At 36.8% G+C, this 23114-nt stretch overlaps 4 protein-coding genes across 6 annotated transcripts; all 4 read right to left on the reverse strand.

The window, feature by feature from the left end:
* Positions 1-398: 398 nt before the first annotated feature.
* LOC117619867 (ubiquitin-conjugating enzyme E2-23 kDa) lies at positions 399-3686 on the reverse strand. Of its 2 annotated transcripts, none has more exons than XM_034349922.1 (6): positions 3680-3686; positions 3255-3334; positions 2639-2753; positions 2472-2524; positions 2240-2368; positions 399-705 (listed from the first exon to the last, which is right to left on the reverse strand). In XM_034349922.1, the coding sequence occupies exons 2-6, from the start codon at positions 3331-3333 to the stop codon at positions 575-577; spliced, it is 507 nt and encodes a 168-aa protein (XP_034205813.1). In that variant the 5' UTR covers position 3334; positions 3680-3686; the 3' UTR covers positions 399-574. The 2 variants fall into 2 exon arrangements, with proteins under 2 accessions (XP_034205813.1, XP_034205812.1); XM_034349921.1 differs by lacking the exon at positions 3680-3686 and adding an exon at positions 3434-3597.
* Positions 3687-6313: 2627 nt separating this feature from the next.
* On the reverse strand, positions 6314-10807 carry LOC117619866 (AT-rich interactive domain-containing protein 1). Of its 2 annotated transcripts, none has more exons than XM_034349918.1 (3): positions 10607-10807; positions 8854-10128; positions 6314-7703 (listed from the first exon to the last, which is right to left on the reverse strand). In XM_034349918.1, the coding sequence occupies exons 1-3, from the start codon at positions 10643-10645 to the stop codon at positions 6858-6860; spliced, it is 2160 nt and encodes a 719-aa protein (XP_034205809.1). In that variant the 5' UTR covers positions 10646-10807; the 3' UTR covers positions 6314-6857. The 2 variants fall into 2 exon arrangements, with proteins under 2 accessions (XP_034205809.1, XP_034205810.1); XM_034349919.1 differs by having other exon boundaries at positions 6783-7703; positions 8854-10103; positions 10607-10787.
* A 3851-nt stretch (positions 10808-14658) lies between these two features.
* On the reverse strand, positions 14659-17784 carry LOC117617302 (protein DETOXIFICATION 34). Its single transcript, XM_034346632.1, has 7 exons — positions 17289-17784; positions 16313-16938; positions 16129-16185; positions 15720-15958; positions 15425-15543; positions 15075-15161; positions 14659-14909 (listed from the first exon to the last, which is right to left on the reverse strand). The coding sequence occupies exons 1-7, from the start codon at positions 17562-17564 to the stop codon at positions 14805-14807; spliced, it is 1509 nt and encodes a 502-aa protein (XP_034202523.1). The 5' UTR covers positions 17565-17784; the 3' UTR covers positions 14659-14804.
* A 974-nt stretch (positions 17785-18758) lies between these two features.
* LOC117617299 (G-type lectin S-receptor-like serine/threonine-protein kinase SD2-2) lies at positions 18759-21859 on the reverse strand. Its single transcript, XM_034346626.1, has one exon. It carries the CDS (start codon positions 21641-21643, stop codon positions 18947-18949), a length of 2697 nt encoding a protein of 898 aa, XP_034202517.1. The 5' UTR covers positions 21644-21859; the 3' UTR covers positions 18759-18946.
* Positions 21860-23114: the final 1255 nt, after the last annotated feature.

The following is a 23114-nucleotide window of genomic DNA, read 5'->3' on the forward strand; positions in this document are numbered from 1 at the left end:
CATTTAATTACAAACTGTCTTCCTCCCAAACAAAATGTTATTTTATGCTGAAAATAGCAGAATAATGCTATTCCCGGCTAATAACGCAATGATATGTAAAAAAGTTACTTCTCATTCCAATCACCGGATTTGATTGGTTTCTGTCAGTGTAGCAGCCAAGAAAATTCCATTTAATTACCAACTTTCTTCTTCCCAAACAAAACGTTATTTTATCCCCGGCCAATAATAATAATAATAATAATAATAAACCTTTTTGAGATGGTTCCCAGAATTCATGGAAAAAGCCCTTATCCATAGTTAATTCCAAGTGACAGAACTCACTTTACCAAACTCCACCATTCTGCCAAATTAACTATGGATGGGTTTCACCACTCTCCAAGCTGTAACAAACAAGAGACTGAAGCATGAAAACCAACAGTACATTTATTTACAGGGGTGCAAAGGAAACTAATACAAGCTGGGGAATTTCTTTCCCTTCCCAATATCCAGTCTTCTTTGGAGTTGGGGATGAATTAAGAAAAGGCTACAACATCATGTACAAATACAAACATTTTAAAAGAAAGACCAGAAATCCCTACGGATCTGCTTGACCTGCCACTTGATCATCACAAGAATCAGATTCATCTTCACTTAGTTCCTCATCACTTGATTTGTCTTCTGGGACAGCTCCTATATCTTCAGGCTTAGCATACTTCTGACAGAATTCTGTATGAACATACAGTCATGTCAAAAGTTATGGGAAATGCAAAGCAAGAGGACTGTTGGTTACACAATAGTATATATCAACAGGACCCAATCTATCAATGACTGATAGTTACACAATGTCATGTGTAAGTACCGGTCATTCATAGGTTCAAGCTAAACCCAATCAAAAAGTATCGTCACCGCCACCCCCCCTCCCCCAACACCTGTCTATGTTTAAATTAAGAATTTGATTTGAGTTGAACTTGGCACTGCAAGTCAAACAAACTTCTACCAAATTAGTGTTAGATTTAGCGTGCCCAAATCCAATCCAGTTTAGAATTCAATTAATTTGCTATTAAAGGTGACAATTCCACATCAAATTCTACCAGATCCACCTTCCAGCGGTCAAATAAAACACGAAAATTTCGTCTTGCTTGTCAAAGAATAATCAATCAAGAATCCAACATAGTCATGTTTAGACATGCATTTGAATGTTCTCGGAAACAATGGACATCAGATATTTTTTTGGGGTCGAAAGAATAAAAAAAGGCTAATTCCCCATACACATATAACACATAGCCAAGATCAGCAAAATATCCACTAGATTTAAAATTACCACTACTTGAACATCATTAATCCCATTCCACTTAGAAAAACTACTATACTATCAAAACCAGAAATGTTGTTACCACTAGCGCCCCCTTCGCTCACATCAATTGCAACATCTCCAGTGTCAACTTACAAAACAAATGAATCCTTAAAGAAGATTGTTTGGATGGAGCATTGTTCCTAGTTTTCAATCAAAGGTAGTGTTGGAGAGAAGGTTTTTATGCTAGCAAATACAAATAAAACAAGGCCTGTCATTTTTCTCACTCATTGAAACAAACAGTTTTGGCGGCTTCAACTGTTTCTAGTGTTGAAGATTTGTTTTTAAACAACATCACAGTACAGATGAAGGTTAACCGCCATGCAGCATGGATACTTAAGAAGTGTATTGAATGCTTCCTCGGTTATGATTAAAATCCAGCCTTAAGTACAATGATAATTACAGAATCAAAAGGCACTAAACAAGGCACTCAGATTGTCTGATATGTTGATAGGTTCAGATGTCAGTAAAAGCTCACATCTCATCCGTGAGACAAAACCCTGCGTATACATGCATAATTTTATTCCATGTTTGGTAATGCACATGCATGACTTATTAATGGAGAAATTTATGATTACTTCTCAAACATAACACAATGCAAGGTTCTCAACTCAACACAATTTAAGCTGACATCTACAAGAGGAAGACAAGCAGTGTTATGTCAACACTCAGAGTTATACTCCACAAACACAAGGTTTAACACTATTGGAAAGGTCATATATGAAGAATCCATATGTTCCTGTCAGCACTAATCTTAACATGGATACACTAAAGTCGAAACTTAATTAAGAATATTAGGAAAAATATGCGAGATGAGTAAAAACAGGTGGTACAAGCCAGCAACAAATCTCAAACTAGCACAACACAGATGCATGACAGGGAAACAAGAACCTAGAAAACAATCAATACCTTTAACTCTTTGTTCATAAGCAGCTCTGTCGCGCATCATCAAAGCGGCAGCCTCTCCATTCAAAGGGTCTGATGGATTGGGATACAGCAGAAGCTGTGGTAGGAATACTTCAAATACGTTCACCAGATCTGGGAACACAGGCTTGTAGATATGAGGCCAATAAATTCAACCATAAAAATGGAAAGAAACTTGGATTTCAGTCTAAAGAGGTGGCTAGTTAAATGTGTTTACCAAACATGGGGCTCCACGTTTGATTGATAACATCTAAACAAACTGAACCTGACCTGAAATTCAATTCCATCATTACAGTTAGAATTGAACACTTCCTATTTTGAGTTGGTTAATGGAGCACGCTGCACATTTTACAATAGCATGAATTCTTGACTGTTATTACTCACATCTCATCAACATTTGGGTGGTAGATCTTATTGACAAAGCCTATTGAGGGAGATTTATAGGGATAAGCATCTGGTAATTCAACTCTTATCCTCCACACCCCTCCCTGATAAGGACCTGCCAGAATCCATGATATGGAGCAAACGGGATTACGGAGTCGAAAAGAAGAGAAAATTTACCGGAGATTCAAGTAGCTATTTCCCAAACCAAATTATCAAATCCAAATAGAGCAATGGCCAAACAACAAATTTGTTTAGCTGTTATCAAACACAGTTATAACAAGAAACAAAGAGCAAATTAATTTCTTTATGATCATCAAGGGGTTAGATTTCTTTCAGATTTGCAATCAAAAGTAGTAACTGGAAAAAAAGTGGATAAAATAGAAGAGAACAAAACTGCAATTCCAAAATATACAGTAAAAGAAAATGATAGAGAATAGAATTTTTTTTTTGGCAAAATAATCTACAGCTGATAACATCTACAAATTGCCAACTTAGCTAAATCAATAGATAATCAAAATTAGCAAAGACCCATAACAGAAGCCAACTTAAAAAGCAAAAAAATATCTTGTAGAAGCACTAAAAATTAGAAAATAAGAGAGGGGTAATGAAAGTTTACTCTCACTGGGTCCATGGAAATCTACATAGAACTCATGCATTCCATCATTGATCATGTCTACCTTATAATCACTCATCATCCTGATAAAGCACAAGGGAAAGAACAGGTAAGATAAGCCACAACAAAAAGAAAAAAATATTCAATATTTTTTGGATGAGACTATTAATCAGAAAATTCACAGTTTCATCAAGTCCATCTCCCTGCGTTTGCTTGGGGAAGACATGGTTTTAGTGGCAAATCTTTCTCCCTTGTTCTTCTATGCTATGAGCCTATGAGTTATGAGGAGAGAAGAGTTTCTAGCAAACTTAAAGAACCAAAAACGGTTCAGACAACAATAAGTGAAACTAGGAGATAATTAAAATGATGGCTGAAATTTCTAGTAGGACCCATTTGAAATTTAATACGCAATTTTTTACATGGCTCACAGTTTCATCAAAGATTCCTCCTTTGTCAGGGATTCTATTCACCCAAAAATTACTCACACCATTACCACCAAATTCAACCAAAAAATAAAAAGACACGGCCGCTGGGGAGTAATTCTGATTAGTCCAATAATTACTTTTATAAAGAATTATTTTTTTATATAATCATTTTAAGTGTTTTTAAGTGATTTTATAGTTGATGCTTCTCCTCGCAACTAATTTTAACAGTCCCAAAATCACTCTCAAACGAACCCCAAACCTTACTCCCAACAACACATCCTATCAAATTTCCATAACATCCTTAGTTCTTTATCTTTTCAAAATTTGGAAAGGAAAAAAAAAAATATATATATATATATATATATATATATATATAAGAAAAGGCCAACTATAGATGACCTTTGTGCCATGGCCGGTCTCTAGTGCAAGAGAATCAGAATTATTTTTATTAAATCTTGGTGTGACAATAAAATCACCTTTTGCTTAGAATGTGTATGTGAGGTTAATACTTAGATTAAGTATGAATGGTTAAGATGCATAATTGATCATCACATTTGAATGTTCCTTTTCTTTTTCTTTATTTTTGGCAAAGTTCCTTTTCTATTGTTGGGGAATGGGTGAATTTCAAACTCGTCGTAAAAGAAAAATATCATTAAGTCAATAACTAGTTATTTAAAATTATGATAAGTTTGTCAAATCTTTAAATTATGTTTTTATTTTCTTTGGTTAACATAAAACGATGTAAATTCTTATTGCATATTCTACATTAACAGTTTAACAATATAATATGTCAAATCATTTGAAACTAAGTAATTCTTCCATTACCTTAGCTACAAAATATAGCACCCACCCATTCTCTTGGATTGGAATTTGGATATGACCTTATGATCTTGAAGGCAACATGATCATGTGGGGTCAGGTTAAAGCCTGGGGTATAGCTTGGCAAGTGGGTGAAGCACATTCTTAGAACTCACGGGCCTTCTTTACATTAAAAGATGGATTTTGACATAAAGAACCTAATCAGCATTTCCTCTTGCCAATCAAAGCAAGTTTGCCTTGCTTGCATCACTTGCTAATTTCACAAGGGCAAGTTTTGGTTTATTTGTTGGCACATCTCGCATCTAACAGGCTTTAATTTTGTTTTGTTTTTATTTTTATTTTTAAATATTTATAAGTTTTTTTACAAATTTAATTTTATCACTTGTTCTGCATGTGTGTTCATTTTCAATCTCACAAATCAATCGTCTCTCTACAAACTAACGTATAAATCTGAACTTTGAAAAACAAAGTGAAACAAGTTATTGTCACATGGACCAAACTCAAACACATGTCCCATGGCCCCAAAACCATGCTCAACAATTGGAAGCTGGCGTATAGAATGATTAATTATACCCACGAGCTTCTTTGAAGTTGCTTCCAGATTGAAAAGTCCTCGTATACAGACGAATCATTCATATGGAAAATAACTTGAGAAATGTTAACCGAACTTGTTTAAAAGAGAGTTTCGATATTAGAAAATAAGAAGTCTATCACATGACTTTATATACATGGATAAATACTCTTAATTATTTGAACTACAAGTTCTTTGATTCCTTCATTTCAACTAAGAATTTAATTAAGTGCATATATGCGATTGAAGCGATAGTACAAATATATGCGCACCTAATCATAGTTAACTCTTTACTTATATTTATGGAATCATGATTATGTTTATGTACACATATCAAGTGTTGATAACGGCGGTGATAATACACCTTAGATTAAAGTGGTGAGAAAAATACTATATAATTGAAAGAAATATTCTCTAAATAAAGAAGAATAAAAAGTTGTGACGAACTTTGTTATTAGTTAAAGGATACAGCAGATTTGTTTGACCAACTTTCTATATTTTGTTGTGAAAAAAAATAAAACCTGTGTTGTCCACTGAAAGTGTCTAACCTGATATTCATTGAATGCTTACGTGGATGGATGCTTTATTCTCTCTCTCTTTTTTCTTTTTTTCTCACTTTTCAAAAATATAAACAGGAGAGAGCATTCATCAACTAAAAGAAAAAAAAATCTAAAGGAGTTGACTACAGAAAGAAAAGACATTGGGTTTTCTTGTGTAGTGCACCTATAAGATCTCTAGAAATACTCCTTGATTCTCCTAAACTCAAATCATATCCTCATCTCGATTTCCATGAATCAATCAGATTATTTTCATTTCTTGATTATTAGGATTTGTAATCTTTAAAAATTTCCTAATCCTCGTTTAGCAGCTTAAAAATCAGAGATATTGATCCAACAAGCGCCCAAAATCTAACTCAAACACATACGGGTACAACCTGCAAGCTTGTTCATATACATACATTAATGCATACCATTACCATAATAGACTAAAGCATCTCTTGGGGAGAAATAGAACCCTTTTTTTCCCATAATCGGTTGTATACAACTATGCGAGTATTTTTATTTTCTTTATCAGTAAAATAAATAAGATTTTAAACTACACAAATCTGTTCCCCCCTGTGCGTGAATGTGAGATAATGGACCCGAGATACGGGCTGTGTAACCAAGGCATAAATTTAAAGCATTGATCAGACTATTTGACAATAAACTAGGGGCAAATATGAATGCAGAAACCAAAACAAAAATGACTTGAGGTAAAACTAGTTCCTTTAACCAATTTAAAAAACCATTTCATTTGCAATTACAAGTTCTGTGACGGAGACCACAACCTGACTTCACCGTACCACTGTTCAGGATCTACATCTAACCACTTATCTGTTCCCTATATTCATCCAAAGGGTTCTTTTTCAGTAAGCTTTTGCTGTCAAAAACCTAAATGAAATGTGCAAAAAACAAAACGACTCATATTTGAGATGGTAATCAAGAATTGACATGAAACTATATCTCATAAGATGAAATCACGAAAACCAGACTTAGAGAGCATCATTGCTGCTTTCATCGCCACAGCTGCGCTTCCAAGCCCATGTTTGTCACTAAAACCCTTCAAAACCACTTCTGAAAATGACAATCTTTATAACCCAATATTTCTATTTCAAAGACACAGATGATTCTGCCCTGGCACATTAAGAGGATTGTCTATCTTGAACACTCTTTCCAAGCGTTCCACAAAATTACTAGGCTTCTCATTCTCCCAAAAACAAAAGTATCTAATTGCAAGCCAGATTTCAGATGGCTATCTGCATTTTGCATGTGGCTTGTGTGGGGATTTTAAAATTGATTTTGATGGCTTGCGTTCTTCATCCCCAAAACCATTAGTTACTGATCCCGACTCTAATCCTTCGTCATCACTATCAATATTGTTCGGAGTAAACCTGTTCTGGTATCCTCTACGGTGCAAGAGAAAGACATTGAAGTAGTAGCTTACCAATTCTCTCCTGCTCTTCTTAGGAAAAGACTTGAATATCTGATCCCAAAAGGTAATCCCAAGAGAAGGAGGATTTGACTTTACTATGTCCTTGAACTTCTTTTCTTCTTCCGCTGTCCAAGAGAGCCCAACTTCCTCGCCCATCTGATTGAATTCCCAATGGTAGAAAGCTGGCCCCAGTTCTCGCTTAACTCTTAACCTTTTCTCAGAAATGTGAAATCGGACACATTCTATAGAACCTGACACTTGGCAGCCGCAAGATTCTTGTCTTCCCTTTCCAATAGGATCCCTCTCAATCAGATATCTGTGCTCTGGTTTTTCCAATGGCCAAAACTTGGACCCCAACCACTTCAATTCACTTTCAGAAGCCTCACCAGTCCATTCTGGTAAATGAGCTTGATAATTTGACCCCAGAGGAATGTGGCTTGGAGGATATCTGTCAAGTACACTGGTGAAATCACTGGTTCCAAGTAACTGATCCTCCATCCCTGCCATGTCAGGACTATAACTGGGCGAGGATGACTCTGAACCGGTTCTTGATTGTGGCATTGTCCCCCCAGAAAGAAGCTTCTTTTCCAACCTTAGCCTCTCTCTAAGATTGTAAGATGAGCTAAAATGGTCATCGTACAAGCTTGGATGCATCCTCTGATTCTTCTACAAGTGGGAACATGATTTAATGTCAAAAAAGCATACATCTGAACATATTTACATCGTTTATCAGTGTGAACAATATCTTAATATAGTAACCATGACATCAGATAGAAATAAAATAAAACATATATTACACAACCTGTGTACAGGTACGTCAATATATTTTTATCTGAAGGTTAAAAACTTGTTTTACAATTTGGAAAATGAAAAGGAGCTACTGACCTGACCCAAAAAATGCTACATAGCTATAGCGTTACAAAAAATTCACTGTTAACTAGCTGATAACAAATAAGCACACCAGTTTTAGCATGACATAGTAGAACACAAATCAGGTATTGGCAGCATCTTCACAAAAACAAAAGATACAACTGTTTGTTAAATTGTCTTGCAAGGAGAATAGAGCAATGTGTTCCTGAAAGATTTAAACAGCTAGGGAGATTCAGTTTGAGGGACACCCTTGTATAGTAGTTTACTGATCTGAACAGTCAACTTTTTAGGTCTTCCCTCAAAAATCATATGTGCAAAAAATCACCCAAATAAAAAACCATTGAACCATTTAATTAAATGGTAGTCATTTTAGGGTCTTTTTGGAAAGACCACATTCATCTATTTATTATCACAACCACATGTCTTAATGGACAACGGTTTGTCTAATTTTTTCAAAGAATCATCTATGAACAAAGACTTGAAAAATAGATGGTTCAGATCATTGAAATACAAAGCGAAGTGGGCTCCACAAGGTATCCCTCGAATAAGTTAATTTGAGAGATCCCTCAATAGAAGGGGACTCTTCAAACAACATCTTTAAGTTCTATAAACCCACATTTCTGGAAAAATGAAAGAAAAGCCCCTTTTTATACTCACCAACATACCATAAATCAAACTGATAGCATTCAGTTTGATAAATATGCATGAGATTAATAGAATGATAGCATTCCATATCCAAAAAGAGCAAAAGCTAATAAAGCATATTGGATTCAGTTACAGCAATGAAGGCAATCAAATAAAAGCATGACCAAAATTAAACAGAAAAAGTGTGCACGTGCGCTTGCAGAAAAATACACGTACAGAGCATATCAAAATTTATACACAAGATTAGAAAATTTTCCAATTATCCTAATAATTATAGCACACAAGATATGATGTGAAATACCTGCCAGTTAGACTGTTCAGCACCTGAATCAGCATGCTTCTTCACAAAGATGGCTTCTCGAGCCCACAAAACCTGCATCCAGTTCTCCTCATTCCCAAAGGACTTCCACTTCGACCTTTCTGGTAATGAACCAACTGCAGGATCACAAGGATCCTTCGCAATCATTCTAACCCAATTCAGCATTCCACACAATGATTCTTGCTTCCTTTTCCAAAAAGAAATTGCTTCTTCATCTGTAGAGGGATCCAAAATCGCCGCATCTTCATTGCTAATATCATTGTATTTCTTCCCTCTACGTGATTCCCCTGCCTCACTACCACAGGATGGCCCTCGCTTCCTTTTACGAAAAGAACTCACTTCACCTGGAGAGGGATCCAAAATCATCACAGCTTCATCACAATCATTGTATTTCTTCCCTGTACCAGATTCCCCCACCTCACTTACCTCACCATTGTCACACACTTTCCCGACATCCTCCATGCTGTTCGTCAAATCCAAATTCTTATTCATTAAATTAACTGTACATTTCATGGCACCACCTGACAAAGGCACATCACCATTGCAAAACTTTCCAGCATCCCTCCTCGAATCCAAGTCCAAGAACGCTTCACTAACAACACTTTTCTTGAGCCTATCTGACTCTGCTACCTCACTTCCCACCTCATTACTGTCCTTAAAATTCTTAGGTGACAATTCAACATGCGGGTAGGCCCCCCCATCTTTCACCTTTTGATCGGAAATCTCCGGAAAAACCTTTGTAAGCTTATCCTCCAAGTCCATGAACTGCTCTGTCAAATCGAGGCCACTAATATCCACACTCCATTCCAAGTCCTTATTTTCTATAACCCTCTCGAGTAAATGCAAATACTTGACATAAACCAACTTCACAGCCCAGCCAAGACCCCAACCCAAGCCACACTCTTTAGCCACTGAATCCCATACCCTGATTTTCGAAATGGTATCGAACCCACCCCGCTTTCTCACAACCCAAAACAGCTTCAGCAAATCCACACGCTGTCCATTACCGATCATTGGAGGCAAAGGCCGAAGCAAGCCCTGGGCAGAGATCTCTTTCAGAAAAACCCCGAGTAACTGATCGAACCAGCATCGGAGCTTATCGGGCACGTCTAAAACGCAGCGTTCTGGAGCTTCCGACGGTGGTTCAAGATCGACCGAGAAGCCGTCCGTCTCGTTCTTTTTGGGGGTTTTGGCGCAATCTAAAGCGGACCCATCAGCTACCATCGACCACCCTGCCATGGATTTCGAATTCAAACCCTAAAAGCAATTCGTTGGTGGTTGTTTCCAAAAACAAAACAAACCCAAAACCACACACAGAGAGGCAATAGAAAAAGACTTCAAAAATAAAAACAAAACGAATGATTTTGATAATAAATATACATGAAAACAGTGACAATTAAGCATCTGGGTCGTTCATGGAATATGGAATTTTGGCGGGAAAATAGATCTATCTAGGGCTTAAAAGGCAAAGTACAGATAGTTTCGGAGTTTGGACCCCCCACGAAAATCTCAAATTGTTTTTTCAGTCCCGCGCTTTCCCTCCCTCTTTTATTGCAGTCATTGATGATTGGGTGTGTGCTTGTGTGTATGTGTGGGAGAAAGAGACGGCATAAAAATTTCCATGTTTTTGAACAGAAGGAAAAACAGAAAGACCCACACAAAAAACCACAATTTAGGCCAACCTAATAATTTAGGTCCTCACAAATGGAGAGAAGGAGTAAAAGAGAAACCATACCAGTACTGCTCTTGTATTTTTTTGTGGGGGTTTTTGCATTTTGATTTTGATGACTGATGACCCTTTGGTGGGTGGTGGTGTCCTCTTTGAGTCTTTGATTCTTGACCTTTGGGCTTTGGCCTCTCTCCCTTTCTCTAGCTCTCTCTTTTTTATCTCTCTCTCTCTCTCTCTCTCTCTCTCTCTCTCTCTCTCTTTATATTTCCACCCAAACCCAACTCATTCTTTTTTTTTTTTTTTTGGGTGAGATGTGAGAGGGGGAGAGAGTTTTTGATGGAAAATAATATGATTTTGAAAAGCTAATAGGGTTTTTGAGAGGAAGGGTCACAGTCCCTTTATTTATAGCTGCCATCATCAACTAACCTTGGTTAATTATTTACTAGGTGGTTGAGTTATAGATGTTATGGGTTGAGGTGATTTTGGTGGAGAAAAGTCTCTTCTTCTTCTTTTTTTCTTTTTTTCTTTTTTTGAGAAGGGAAATATTAAATTTGTTCATTAGGAATGTCCCTGGAATAATAACTCTATTTTGAAGATCCATATCAAATGAAAATTTTCTTTTGCATAAGGTGAGTGTTCTACCACTTGAGAACCTAAGAATATATTGAACGATTTTCAAAGCAATTATACTTCAAAATTTTATTTTTTCTTTCTAAGTTCTAAGTTCAAATCTTCCTACTTAATTTTTTTTTTTTAAAGAAAAAAGAAAAAAGAGAACGACAAACAAAGCTAAGCATGAGTTTGATTTCAAAAAGGTTGGCATGATAAAGACAATATTATGAAAGAAATGGGAGAATTGGCATCTTTGAGTTATTAGTTGAGGTTAAAGTCAAAGTTTTGCCATAGTAATTAAGTAGTTTAAAACGTGAGAGGCTTGTAACTCAAGCGATTATGAGGCTTGTAACTCAAGCAGTTATGAGGCTTCATCCATGCACATGAAGTCTTGTGTTCGATTCTCCTTCATGATATCGATCGTATTTTAAAAAAATAAACTTAAAACAATTCATTTCAATTTAATAATCCTTGGCCAATTGGATACATGTAATCCAATAAAATTCAACAAGGATTACATTCTTTATCCAAGATGGAAATAAATCCTCTTGATAAGGGTTACCACAATAATAAGGCATTACCACCTTATGTGGCAAGTAATCCTCCTATAATAGAAGACTTCCTTTACAAGGATTCTTATCTATTTGAGATTGTTTACCTAAATTGGGAATTTCAACAACTTTATAAAATCTATCATACAATGCATAATGCCCTCACCTAAAATTGTTTATGGTTATATTGGAGAGAAATGATATTTGGATTTATCCTAATCCTTAATCCTTAGGCATGACAATTTTCTCTAATCCAACGTAGCCACACTTCCTACCCTGTTACACGTTTAAGCTTTTTAGTTTGTGTTTGTATTTCTGTTTTAATAGATTAATTGTATGATTACATGTGTTTTTTTAGCTGAGGTACTTTTTTTTCTTTGAGAAAAGAAAAAATACAACACGGGCAATCGGCATTTTATGTTTTATTGCACTTTACATGTATTAAATTGCTTATTAAGAAAAATACTATAAATGAAATTGTTATTAGGGCCTTGTTGGGGGATCGAGATGGTAATGGTGAATTCGGCCTCGACCCCTTGCTGCAGTTCCGATTGATCATGACCTAATGCCTCACTCAATTTTTGCACCTTCACTGATTTCATCAGATGAAGAATCAAATATCACAAAATCATCAAATCGAGAATCCCATATATATATGGCAACATGCCCTTTCGGGGGCCGGGTATGGCAATACCATTCCCGTCCCTTCCCATATCATCAATAAATAAAAAAATCAAAGAATCCCAGTCCCCGTCGGGGGGCTCACACCGAATCCCCAGTTTTTATTAAGAAAAATATTTATCCTACATTATAACACTTTAATTTCATGTTAAATTATCATTTAACTTAATTACAATCATGGCTCGTTTGGGAGTGCCTTTGGAGCATCGAAAAGAGATTCTAAATGGGTGAAAATGCTTCTGCCTTTTAAAAATGATTGGAAAAAATTGCAAAAGGGCTTTGGGTGAGATCCAAAAACACTTGGAGTGATTTTGGAAGAAGCACTTGAGAGGTGCTTTTTCAGAGAGGTGCTTTTTCTTAAAAGTGCTGCAGGACAAAAACAAGGAAAGCACTTGGCTCCCTTTAATGAAACTTTTAAAATGCCTAAAATACCCATTTTAATTTTTTTTAAATGCCAAAATACCATTTCTTTTCTTTTTTCTTTTTTTCAATTTTAATTTTAAATATTTCCTATGTTTATTATAATATTTTGATATTCTTTATATTTTTTTAAGTACTTTTAAAAACACTTTTACTATGTCAGCCTAACACTCAACCAAATATTAAAAGCGCTTTTATATAGTGTAAAAGCATTTTTAAATGTGACATCCAAAAGACAAATTGCTTCTTTGTAGAAGCGCTTATATCATAAGCGCTACTAGCATAAGCGCTTCGAGAAGAACCACTCCCAAATGAGCTGTCACTTGAATTATGCAATTCAACTCAACAAACTCAGTTAAATCCTCATTCACTTTGACAAAACTAAATAAATATTATATTACATCATAATCATACATGGCTATATTATATTATATTTAATTAAAAATAAATATATAACTTATTGGCCAAGTATAGGGATGGGGATAACAATCGCTTCCCAGCCCATCCCCGATGGGGAATTTTTAAAATTTGGGGATCCATGTACCCTCCCTCAAAATCTCCCCCCATTAGGGTCGAGGACCTAGCCCAACATAGATTTATGCCATCCCTAGAGAATCTCTTATATATGATTTGATTTAATTCAAAATGCGATCATTATTTTGATATATGAAATCCAGGCAATTAGAATATTTATAAGATTGATTTTATATGAAAATTTGATAATTAAGATGATTAGAGATAATTATGTATCTTAAGGAGAAATTGGAATACTTACTAAAGAGAATTTTATTGGAAGATGGGGGGTGTTATCCAATTCAAACTTTTAATGACTTTTATAGAGTTTAAAAGTTTGGGTGTATTCAATTTTGATTTTTAAAGAGTTTACATAAAAAAACTTTTGCTATTAACAATTAGCCTAAAAAGTATGGAAAAGTCATTCACTTAAGAAGCTTTTTAAAAGTCATTAACTTTTGAATATCACCAAACTTTTAAAGACTTTTTAGAAGTCATAACTGGATACCATCAAATTTTTAAATACTTTTAACTACTTTTTAAGAGTTACAAATGAATACCACTAAACTTTTTATATACTCTTTAAAAATCAAAATTGAATACCTCCAAACTTTTAAACTCTATAAAAGTCATTAAAAATTTAAATTGGATACACCCCTTAGTTTTGCACTTTGAGTCCTTGGTCCAAATCTAGGGATGAGAGATTGATGTGTTCTTTTTATTCCTTTTGTAATTGCTCCATAGTCAAGTTTACATTTACAAGGCCACGTTCGGTGGTTAGGTTTGGACCAGATTGGATAGTTAGATTCAAAGTATGCTGAAGTAAGAAATGGAAGTCAATCTTGAAATTGTATTCAGGTTGAAAATAGCAAATGAATTAGTTATGAAAAACATTAAAAACCCCACAAAAATAATAACATATCCATTTTAATCCCCACAAAATGAAAATTTTCTACCTTCATTTCTTACTTCACACCAAGCATTGTTTGTAAATGGATGTGCTTGGGGAAAAATTAGAGAACGTGATAAGGATGAGGAAATTTATGTTTTTAATATATTATATTATATTATATATTTGTTAATGGGCGGGGATGGGTATAGAAGATGGACTGGTGGTACGAACATGGATGACGAGGGCACCAGATCCCGTGACATTATATCGACTCTTCTTTGCTGTGTTTTCTGTCATTTTCATTTGAAAGTAATTCAATAAGCAGGAAAAAAAATTTGAATGCTGCTGGCTAGACTTTTCTGTGATTATATAATGAATAAAAATACCTACCAATGAGGTGTTAGTTGAATTGACTCAGACTTTTGGTGTACTCCTAAGTGGTCCTGATTTCAAACCCCTATGGTACCGTGTGTGTGTGAGTTTTCCCCCATTCCTTTTTAACTTTGGCCAAAAAATTAATAATAAAAAACCCTATTTATAACAAACATTTACAGTCAAAAAAAAAAAAAAAAAAGAAGTTGATTCTGTATGAATTCTATAGAGTTTGAGTTTGACATCCATTTTCTTGCCCACTCCATTTTCTAGGGTCAACTAGTTCTTCTCCAGTCCATTGTCTCATTCTTTCTAAGGCTTGTTTTACCTGCAATTTCAATTTGGATCAATTGTTAAATTTACCACAAAAATAGATTATACTGGCTAATCATAAGATTAATTCCTAATGGCAAGCTAAGCTCATTGAGACATTATAATTAAAGTTGATGGGGAAACAAATATATATATATATATATATATATATATAATTTACCTCTTTGTTCCAGTTGGTCTTATAAACTATGCACAAGAGGATGATTGTCTGCAGTAATGTCCCAAATATCATGCCAATCCAAATTCCCTAAAATAACAATGCTCGTTATCGAGAAAATAAAAATGCTTGATAGCATGTTAATCATTAGTTCAAAAGGGTGTGAGCTATAAATTACTTAAATATATTGCAAATTTTGTAGCTAATTAAAATGAAAGGGATGAATGAAGATGTATGTTCTTCAAATATGTTCTTCCTTAATTTCTTGTTTACTACTAAAATTAAAATATATTAGTTGCAACCCTTTTGTTTATGAAATGGTGCATGATGACCAATGAGAAATGATAGTTTACCTCCACTCTCAAACTTGTTTTGTAACCCAGAAGAAACCCAAGAGGTAGGCCAATGACATAATAACAAAACAAATTTATGTAAGCCACCATAGCTTGCCACCCTCCTCCAACAGCAACACCTGTGGAAAAAAAAAAGTTGCATTTTTTACCTCAAGTTTTTCCAAGATTGATGCTATTTGGATGCATAAGTAAAGGAATTATTGATTGAAAATTTGGACATGATTATATGTAATTGCGAATCAGTGATCATAACTCGTTGTTCAATGTCAAACCGTCTGATAAGAGAATACTTTACCTGATATAACAGGCTGAACGCTATTAAGCAACATTGTAACACTGAGAAGGAATGCTAAACGAGAAACGGCTTGTTGCATCTCTTTGCTGTCAGTGAAGATGATAGCAAAATGATCCTTGGCTGCCAGGATAAGCGCTGCGAAAAATAGCCCAATGAGGAGAGACTCGAGGATGATGATAATGACCGAGTATTTTGCAGCTCTAGGATGTGCTGATCCGAGCTCATTGGAGACTCGAACGCTGCAAGGAAGTAAATTGAATGAAATCATTGCATAAACTGATCGCACGATATGACAATTGATGAGTTATTTACCATTTAAGCCGCAGTATTTAATGTAAGAATAAGTACACATCAACTATTACATCATTTGGTCAGCTAATGCGGTATAAACAACATGAAAGTTCCTTACCTTATGGCTGCATTGATCCCAATAAACAGCATGCCTTCCCACCCATTCACATTCATGCTGAAAGAGAAAATCAAATTAAAAGTTTGATTCATCGCTTCATTGGCATACTCTAGTAAGCTTGAGGTTCACAAGAATCAAAAGGAAGACGGGGAAAAAATTGTTTACTGTTTAGATATCAGCTCACCATATTGAAAGGGAGCCAACTGCAATGACAGGGTTATCAAGGTGTCCAGTGAGAACAATTATGGTCATGAAGTACCAAATTTCTAGGCAAAGCATAACAGCTGAAGCAATGGAGAGTTTTGCAAAGGACCATAGTTCCTTGAAGGCCAACCATGACAAGCCCTTCCAGCCATTATTGCACCAATAAACTATATAAACCACCTGAGCTATTGCCATCCCCCAGGCTGAGATATCATAGGCGACAGCAGCACCGCTTGTTCCCCACCCGAAAACTTTAATGAAGAGATAGAGAATTCCTATGTGTATTATAAGAGCTGCAAAGCCAATCCATGCCAGAACCTGAACCCTGCTCTGTGCCTGCAAGAACTTCTGAGTTGGAAAATTGACGGCAAGGGAAAACATTTGAGGGATGGTCTGGATAGAGAATTTTCCAGCTAGATCTGCAATGTCATCTTCTTGGCCAAGCAGCTTTAGGACCGGTGCAGAGTATACGTAAAGCGGTAGCAATGCGAAGCAGGTGGCAAATAGAATTAGCCATGAGCGCTGCATGTAAACTCCTAGCATGTCTACTTGTCCAGCACCAAATGCTTGCCCACAGAGTGTTTCAAGTGCACTTGCCATACCAAGCTGCAAATTCATCCAACATTAATTGATTGCTTAGTTTGTTTTAAGTGTTAGCCACTGAAATCAAATAGAATGGCTAAATAGATATACTTCTACACACAAATAAGCATTCAATTGTTTGTCACAAACAGTTTTCTTCAAACCATGCTAATGGCCCCAAGAGAAACCCTAAAATTCTAACTCCCTATCCCAGAGGGGAATAGTTTAGCTAACACAATTAAGTGAGACAGACTTCTTGAAACAAGTTTATGAAATTTAAAATGATAAAACCTTATTGCAAAATTAAACGAAGATTGTATTTAGAAACATGAGCATGAGGAGAAGTTTGTAACATTGAAACAGGAGGAGCTAACCAGGAAGCCGAAGGAGAAATTTGCAATGACAGAGAGAGAAATTGCAACAGCAGAGAGCTCCACATTTCCAATATGCCCAGCAAAGATGTTTGTGAAGGAATTAATACCATAGTTGCACAAAATATTGAAGGCAATTGGCCCTGCAATTCTCCAAAGCTTTGTGGTCTCCAAATAACATATGACCTTGGCGTCGGCGAAGCTGCGTATGGGAGGATAATCTCCATCACTGGAGCCAATGAATGCAGGAGGTGCATGGTGGAGGTCTGCAGTTTCCATGGCTGAGACTCCATCAATCGTTAATGTTGGACTTTGTAGCTCTGCTGGTTGCCCAGGTAAAAATCCAGCAGAGGCCTGGGCCTTAGCTGCATCATTTTCTTGAAAGGTACCTATTTTTACAAACTTTTATTGAACCCTTTAGCCTTTTGACCTTCTGAAGCTTGAGAACGAAGAAACCTGAGGAGATTTTGATCATCTGTTTCTGTGGGTTTCTTTTTTGTTTTATTTAATTTCTTTTTTGTGCGTCAGTAAGAATTTGGGTCTTTAAGAATGTTTGCTGCTGGCTATAATTTAGGTAGACCATAGAAAGAAATCAACCTGACAAAAAAGATGACCAAGTCTTAGTTTGTCGGACAGCAAGTGTTCAGTTTTCAGTTATTTCTATGCAGGATTCTAGTTATATTTGCCTTCAATTGGGTGCAATTCACAAAGTCACAAAGTCACCATGTTATATGTTTAATTTATGATACACAAAATATCTATTCATATGTTTCATTTTCACATTCTCGTCCACCTGTTATTGCCATATTTTTTTGGGGGGGTTTTTTGTGTGTGTAGTTTTTCCCTATAAAAAGAAAAAACAATTGTAGGTATGAAACTTTGAAATCTTGATTAATAGTTGGATTGCCATAGTAAATCTAGGTAGCAAGAATTGTCTTTTGTTTTTCTGTCTTTGGTTTTTTTATAAAAATTAAAAAATGCATTGTTCCTTTACTTATTTGAGGAAAAAAAGGGATAGAAAGAGACAATAACTCTCATTTTTAAACAATACCAATCTCAAATTACCAAAATAATATCTAGATGGAATGACAAAGATTTCTAAAAATAATCCATATATCCCACCAAGAAAAATAACTATTGCTTAGCACACAGAGTAGGTGAAAAAAATTGGTAATTCATGACTTTTTCTTTTTCTTTTTCTTTGTGCATCTGTAAAGTCCTTTGTAAAAGAATCCCATGACCTTTGCAAAAAGGCATGATCATTTGCTAAAAGGTGAACCAAAAAAGATAGGGAATATCTCACCGTAAATACCTGAAGGCTTGTCAAAACTGTAATCATGAAATGTGATCCCAAACCCAACAATCATAATCGGACCTGTCTCTCACTTCAACCTACCGATTTAATTCTGATTGTACATAGCTAAGTATATTCTCACCACAAAGAAAGTACATAGATCAGCAAAGAGTAACTAGTTTTCCAGTTGAAAAAGAAAATGTATAAATTGGGATTTCAAATCTTGTAAAGATGTAATTTCAGAGGCAAAACTTTCCACTAGCAGAAACATTATATACATCATCATACTCTACAAAAGATCTCTTTGCAGTTTTCTTTACATGAAAAGAAAAAAAAACCTGTTGTGAAGAATGTGGTTTGGAATTTATTAGCCTTGGTCAGTAAAGGCCACTGAACTTCTCTGGTTATCGTGCTCAATCTCATTCACTAGAGAGGAGCCATTACCAAGAGACGATTCTGAACCACAACTAGATAATCTCGTGTTATAACCGGAGAAGTCGCTGCCATTAGACAACCCAATTCCAGAATCAGCCTTTATCCCACAAAAAGACTCCCCTGAAACCAGTGCTTGCAACAATTTGGGAGCCGGAGGAACAGTCACTTCCACCACCCCTTCCAACATCTTTACTACCATGCCCATTGTAGGCCTCATTGCCTCAGAATCTTGTATACACCACACTCCCACCAATGCAACACGCTCTGCCTGCTCAATACTATATGTGCAGCCGAGCCTATCATCAAGTACTGCCCTCACATTGCCCTCAATTATCTGCTGTGCTGCCCAGGGAGGAAAGAACCAACTGTCGGTTTTTTCACCTCCACCCTCTCTGCCACCTTCAGATCGGCGTGCCTCCACATTTCTGCGCCCCCCAAGTAATTCTATCAATGTCATTCCGTAGCTGTAAACATCGGCTTTTGTGGTGATTGCCACACCAGATATCCACTCTGGCGCCACATAGCCCCAGGTACCCCTCATTGTGGCTAATACCCGACTAAAGTCCCGGCCAAGTAATTTTGCTAACCCAAAATCTGACACCTTCGCGGTGTAATCACTATCAAGCAAAATGTTTTCGGGTTTGATATCACAATGGAGTATGCAATCTCTACACGCCTCATGTAAATATGCAATGCCTCTTGCCATACCAACTGCTAGACGAAACCTAACATCCCAACTCAAATTTGGACCCTCTCGACGTAGATACGCACTGAGAGCACCATTTGGCATGTATTCATAAACTAAAAGTCTATGAGAATTTTCTGAGCAGAAACCTCTAAGTCTCACAAGATTGACATGTTGAATGTTCCCAATGGTGCAAACTTCGGCTTGGAATTCTTTCTCTCCACCACCTGGCCTGTCCAAGCGTTTCACAGCAACAACAGTAGAATCTGATAACTCCCCATGGAAAACTGCTCCAAAGCCACCATGCCCAAGTTTGTCTGAAAAACCCCGTGTTGCAGTGTGAAGTTCTTTATAAGAAAACACCTTCAAATTTGAGGTCTGCTGAAGTTGAACAACCCCTTCTTTTATTTCCTTCTTCTTCTTCTCTCTTCTCCAAATCAAAACCATCACCAGCACCACCACAAACCCCAAACCCGCAACCGACCCAACAATGCTAGCACTCAAAACTACAGGATTCAACTGCTTCTTGATCTCAACCTTCAAATTTTTCTGTACCTTTAAATAGAAGACCTCACCGGCTGCACCATCAGAGCTCAAATTCTTCAAATTCGAGAGAGACCTATAATAAACTTTACACACGGTACTATTGCCATCGTAGTTGACCCCTATGCAAGAACAAATTTCCAAGCATGTGCTTTGGCAATCATCCAAAGTAGTTCTATATGACTTAAAGTAAGAACCTTCATAGCTCACAACACCAACTTTGTCAAACCCATCACCCCTCTCATCACAAGACTCACCATCTTCAGCCATCCAGTGGCAGCCACCAGAGTAGTCCCCATAGTTCCAACTAGGCTCATCCACAGGATTAAAACCAGCGAGGCATTCACAGGGCCTAAGTGCTTCACCACTGCAAACCCCAAAAGCCCCACACAGGCCAAACACTCTGCACTTGTTCTCAGGCTGAGACCAGAACATGTTCCAGCTCTGGGTTGCCCAAGTGAACTGCCGGAGCTGACCCGAAACGTCCATCTGGAACCGGGTCAGCGGCGGGTCCAACCCGTTATCCAACGGCTCCTCGGTGAACCCGAACGACGCCGTTGGCTTAAACGGGTCGATAAAATGGAACTTATAGATGTAAGGCACCAACATCTCAGGCACATTTATGAACCCGTTACCGGTCCAATTCCCAGTTCTCCAGTAAACTACAGTGCCATTGAAAAGCAGCTCAAACTCACCGTAGTTCGGTGGTCTCAGCCGCAGAGAATACGAACCCGGCGAGGGGTCTCTGTAGCTTCGCCAACTCGTCAACGCTCGCTCGCTCGTCAAGTTCATGCCGGGAAGCCACGTGTCAGTCGGGTAATCGAAGCTCTGCCACGCGACCGTGCCTCCTTGGGTGAGCAAAACCAGATTGCCACTGTCCAAAAGCTGAACGTCAACACCAATCTCCGTGTTCGTGCTCGACCACACGATCGAATTACCCGGGTCCTTGACCACCAGTCGACCCGACCCGGAGATTTCTAAGCTTGAGAAAGTGAGATTCTTGATGGGTCTCTCTCGGTTTGCGACCCAGACGCAGGTCGGGACTGGAATCGAAGCGTACCGAATGCCCAAGTACCAGTTGGGTTTATCGCCATTGGTGGAGATGAAGCCGAGAGAGAAGGTCTTGTTCGCGCTTGAGAGAGTCGAGTTCCCAAATACCACAACTTTGCTTTTTCCCAGTATTGCGTATTGAAGCGATGCGAGTAAGGAAGACTCTGTGAGCGAGTTTGGAGTGGGATTTGAAGCAATGGGAAAGTTGGAAACTTGGGGCCTGTTAAAGAACTGGGTTTCGTTTTCGGCTGAAAATTCTTCAATGGGTTCTTCAATTGTGGTTATCAGAAGAAGGGTTTGAAGCAGAAGAAGAAGAAGAAGACGAGAAATGGGCAACATGGTAGAGGCCATGGAGGGTAGTGGTGGTGGTGGCGGTGGCGCCGTTTCATGGAAGAAGAGAGATATGGCGGTGGGCCGATTTCATGGAGGAATCAGAAGAACAAGAGAGAGAAAATACGGTGGTGGTGCGATATCGGTGGGGAAAGAAGGAGAAAATATGGAAATAGAATTTTAAAATGGAAAAGAAAATAATTAAATAAATTAAGAAAAAGAGGGAATTTGCCTTTTTGGTACAACGGGAGAGAGGGGACCAAGAAGTGGACTGTGCAGGCAACATAGGAAAGTTAAACGCGTCCAAACGTGATTGCCTAAAAATATTCTATTTTCCATTTTTATTATTTTTATTTTTATTTGGTAATAAAATTAGAATCAACCAAGACCAAGACAAAAAGGTATCATTGTCATTGACAAATCTTGCTCCTGTCATTCTCCATGTGCTGCGCATGGTCATCATAATCTTTGAATATCTAAATTTATTTTAATTTTCTTTCTTTTAATTTGTTATTTTAAAAGCCAAAAGAGTCAAGCTTTTTAGTATTTATCACACTAAAAAATGTTTTTATTCCAAGGTTTTAAGACTTAGGTGGTCCGGACATCATTGGATTCTATCAAAAAAAACAGTTCGGAGAGTTATGTCGTTTAGTATCAAGGGTTGAATGTTGCTTCAATGATTTTTGAAGGATACTGCTTGGCTTAACTATGTATAATAAGATTCGTATTGGCTTAACTATACATCAAGTGTTTTAGGCCTCCGTGACCATTTCAATAATTCCAATCATATAGTTTAGATGAGTAGGTGTGTCTTCTTCAAAGATATCGTTGGATCGTAAAGTTATTTTATAATACAAAGGGTGTATTCAGTTGTGATTTTGAAAGATTATTTTTAAATAAATAAGTCTTGTGGTATTTAATTAAGACTTTTAAATTATATAAACGAGTCTTGTGGTATTCTAAATATGTTCGACGGGAAGCTAGTTTAGGACAAAGAACAGTATGAAATCATCATATGGATTTGAATTGTTAATATTAAATTAAAATTCACCAGATGGACAATCCTTCATTTATAATGATGAAAATCTAATAATAATGAAGTTAATTTCAAGGAACTTCTATAATTGGTTTCGACATGTTTGAGAGCTTTTTTTATATGTCACTTTAGAAATTCCTAGTTCCAGGTAAAATTGGCCTCACTGCATGTATATATGGAAGGAAGTGCCAAACAAATCACATGCATTACAAAAGAACTCACATACTGTGATGTGGTTGTGGACATCTTCTCTGTAATTAATTTTCCCACAAATAGGTTAACAAGGCAGCTACAAATGGTGGGTGACATGACACTTGTGCCCTAACAGACCACAATAATCATGGCTGTGATTAGAGTTCTGCATAATGGATCTTATTACTAGTGGTTGCTCAATCCAAGTCATGGTGGACCTCAAGAGTGGAGAGGTGTAGTTATGTCATGAACAAGATGCTAACT

The sequence above is a fragment of the Prunus dulcis genome, chromosome 2 (assembly GCF_902201215.1).
Source record: "Prunus dulcis chromosome 2, ALMONDv2, whole genome shotgun sequence".
NCBI classification, from domain to species: Eukaryota; Viridiplantae; Streptophyta; class Magnoliopsida; order Rosales; family Rosaceae; genus Prunus; species Prunus dulcis.

Excerpts from the sequence above, each read along its gene's own strand:
- LOC117619867 (XM_034349921.1), bottom strand. The coding sequence starts at position 3,477 with ATGTCTTCCCCAAGCAAACGCAGGGAGATGGACTTGATGAAACT. Across the intron at positions 3,335-3,433 it reads GAGATGGACTTGATGAAACT|GATGATGAGTGATTATAAGG; the intron begins GTGAATTTTCTG and ends GTGCTTTATCAG. Across the intron at positions 2,369-2,471 it reads AACGTGGAGCCCCATGTTTG|ATCTGGTGAACGTATTTGAA; the intron begins GTAAACACATTT and ends CTGTGTTCCCAG.
- LOC117619866 (XM_034349918.1), bottom strand. The coding sequence starts at position 10,645 with ATGCAAAAACCCCCACAAAAAAATACAAGAGCAGTACTG. Across the intron at positions 10,129-10,606 it reads AAAATACAAGAGCAGTACTG|GGTTTGAATTCGAAATCCAT; the intron begins GTATGGTTTCTC and ends AATTGCTTTTAG. Across the intron at positions 7,704-8,853 it reads CTGAACAGTCTAACTGGCAG|AAGAATCAGAGGATGCATCC; the intron begins GTATTTCACATC and ends TCCCACTTGTAG.
- LOC117617302 (XM_034346632.1), bottom strand. The coding sequence starts at position 17,564 with ATGGAAACTGCAGACCTCCACCATGCACCTCCTGCATTCATTGGCTCC. Across the intron at positions 16,939-17,288 it reads ATTTCTCCTTCGGCTTCCTG|CTTGGTATGGCAAGTGCACT; the intron begins GTTAGCTCCTCC and ends ATGAATTTGCAG. Across the intron at positions 16,186-16,312 it reads GTTGGCTCCCTTTCAATATG|CATGAATGTGAATGGGTGGG; the intron begins GTGAGCTGATAT and ends TTTCTCTTTCAG.
- LOC117617299 (XM_034346626.1), bottom strand. The coding sequence starts at position 21,643 with ATGGCCTCTACCATGTTGCCCATTTCTCGTCTTCTTCTTCTTCTTCTG.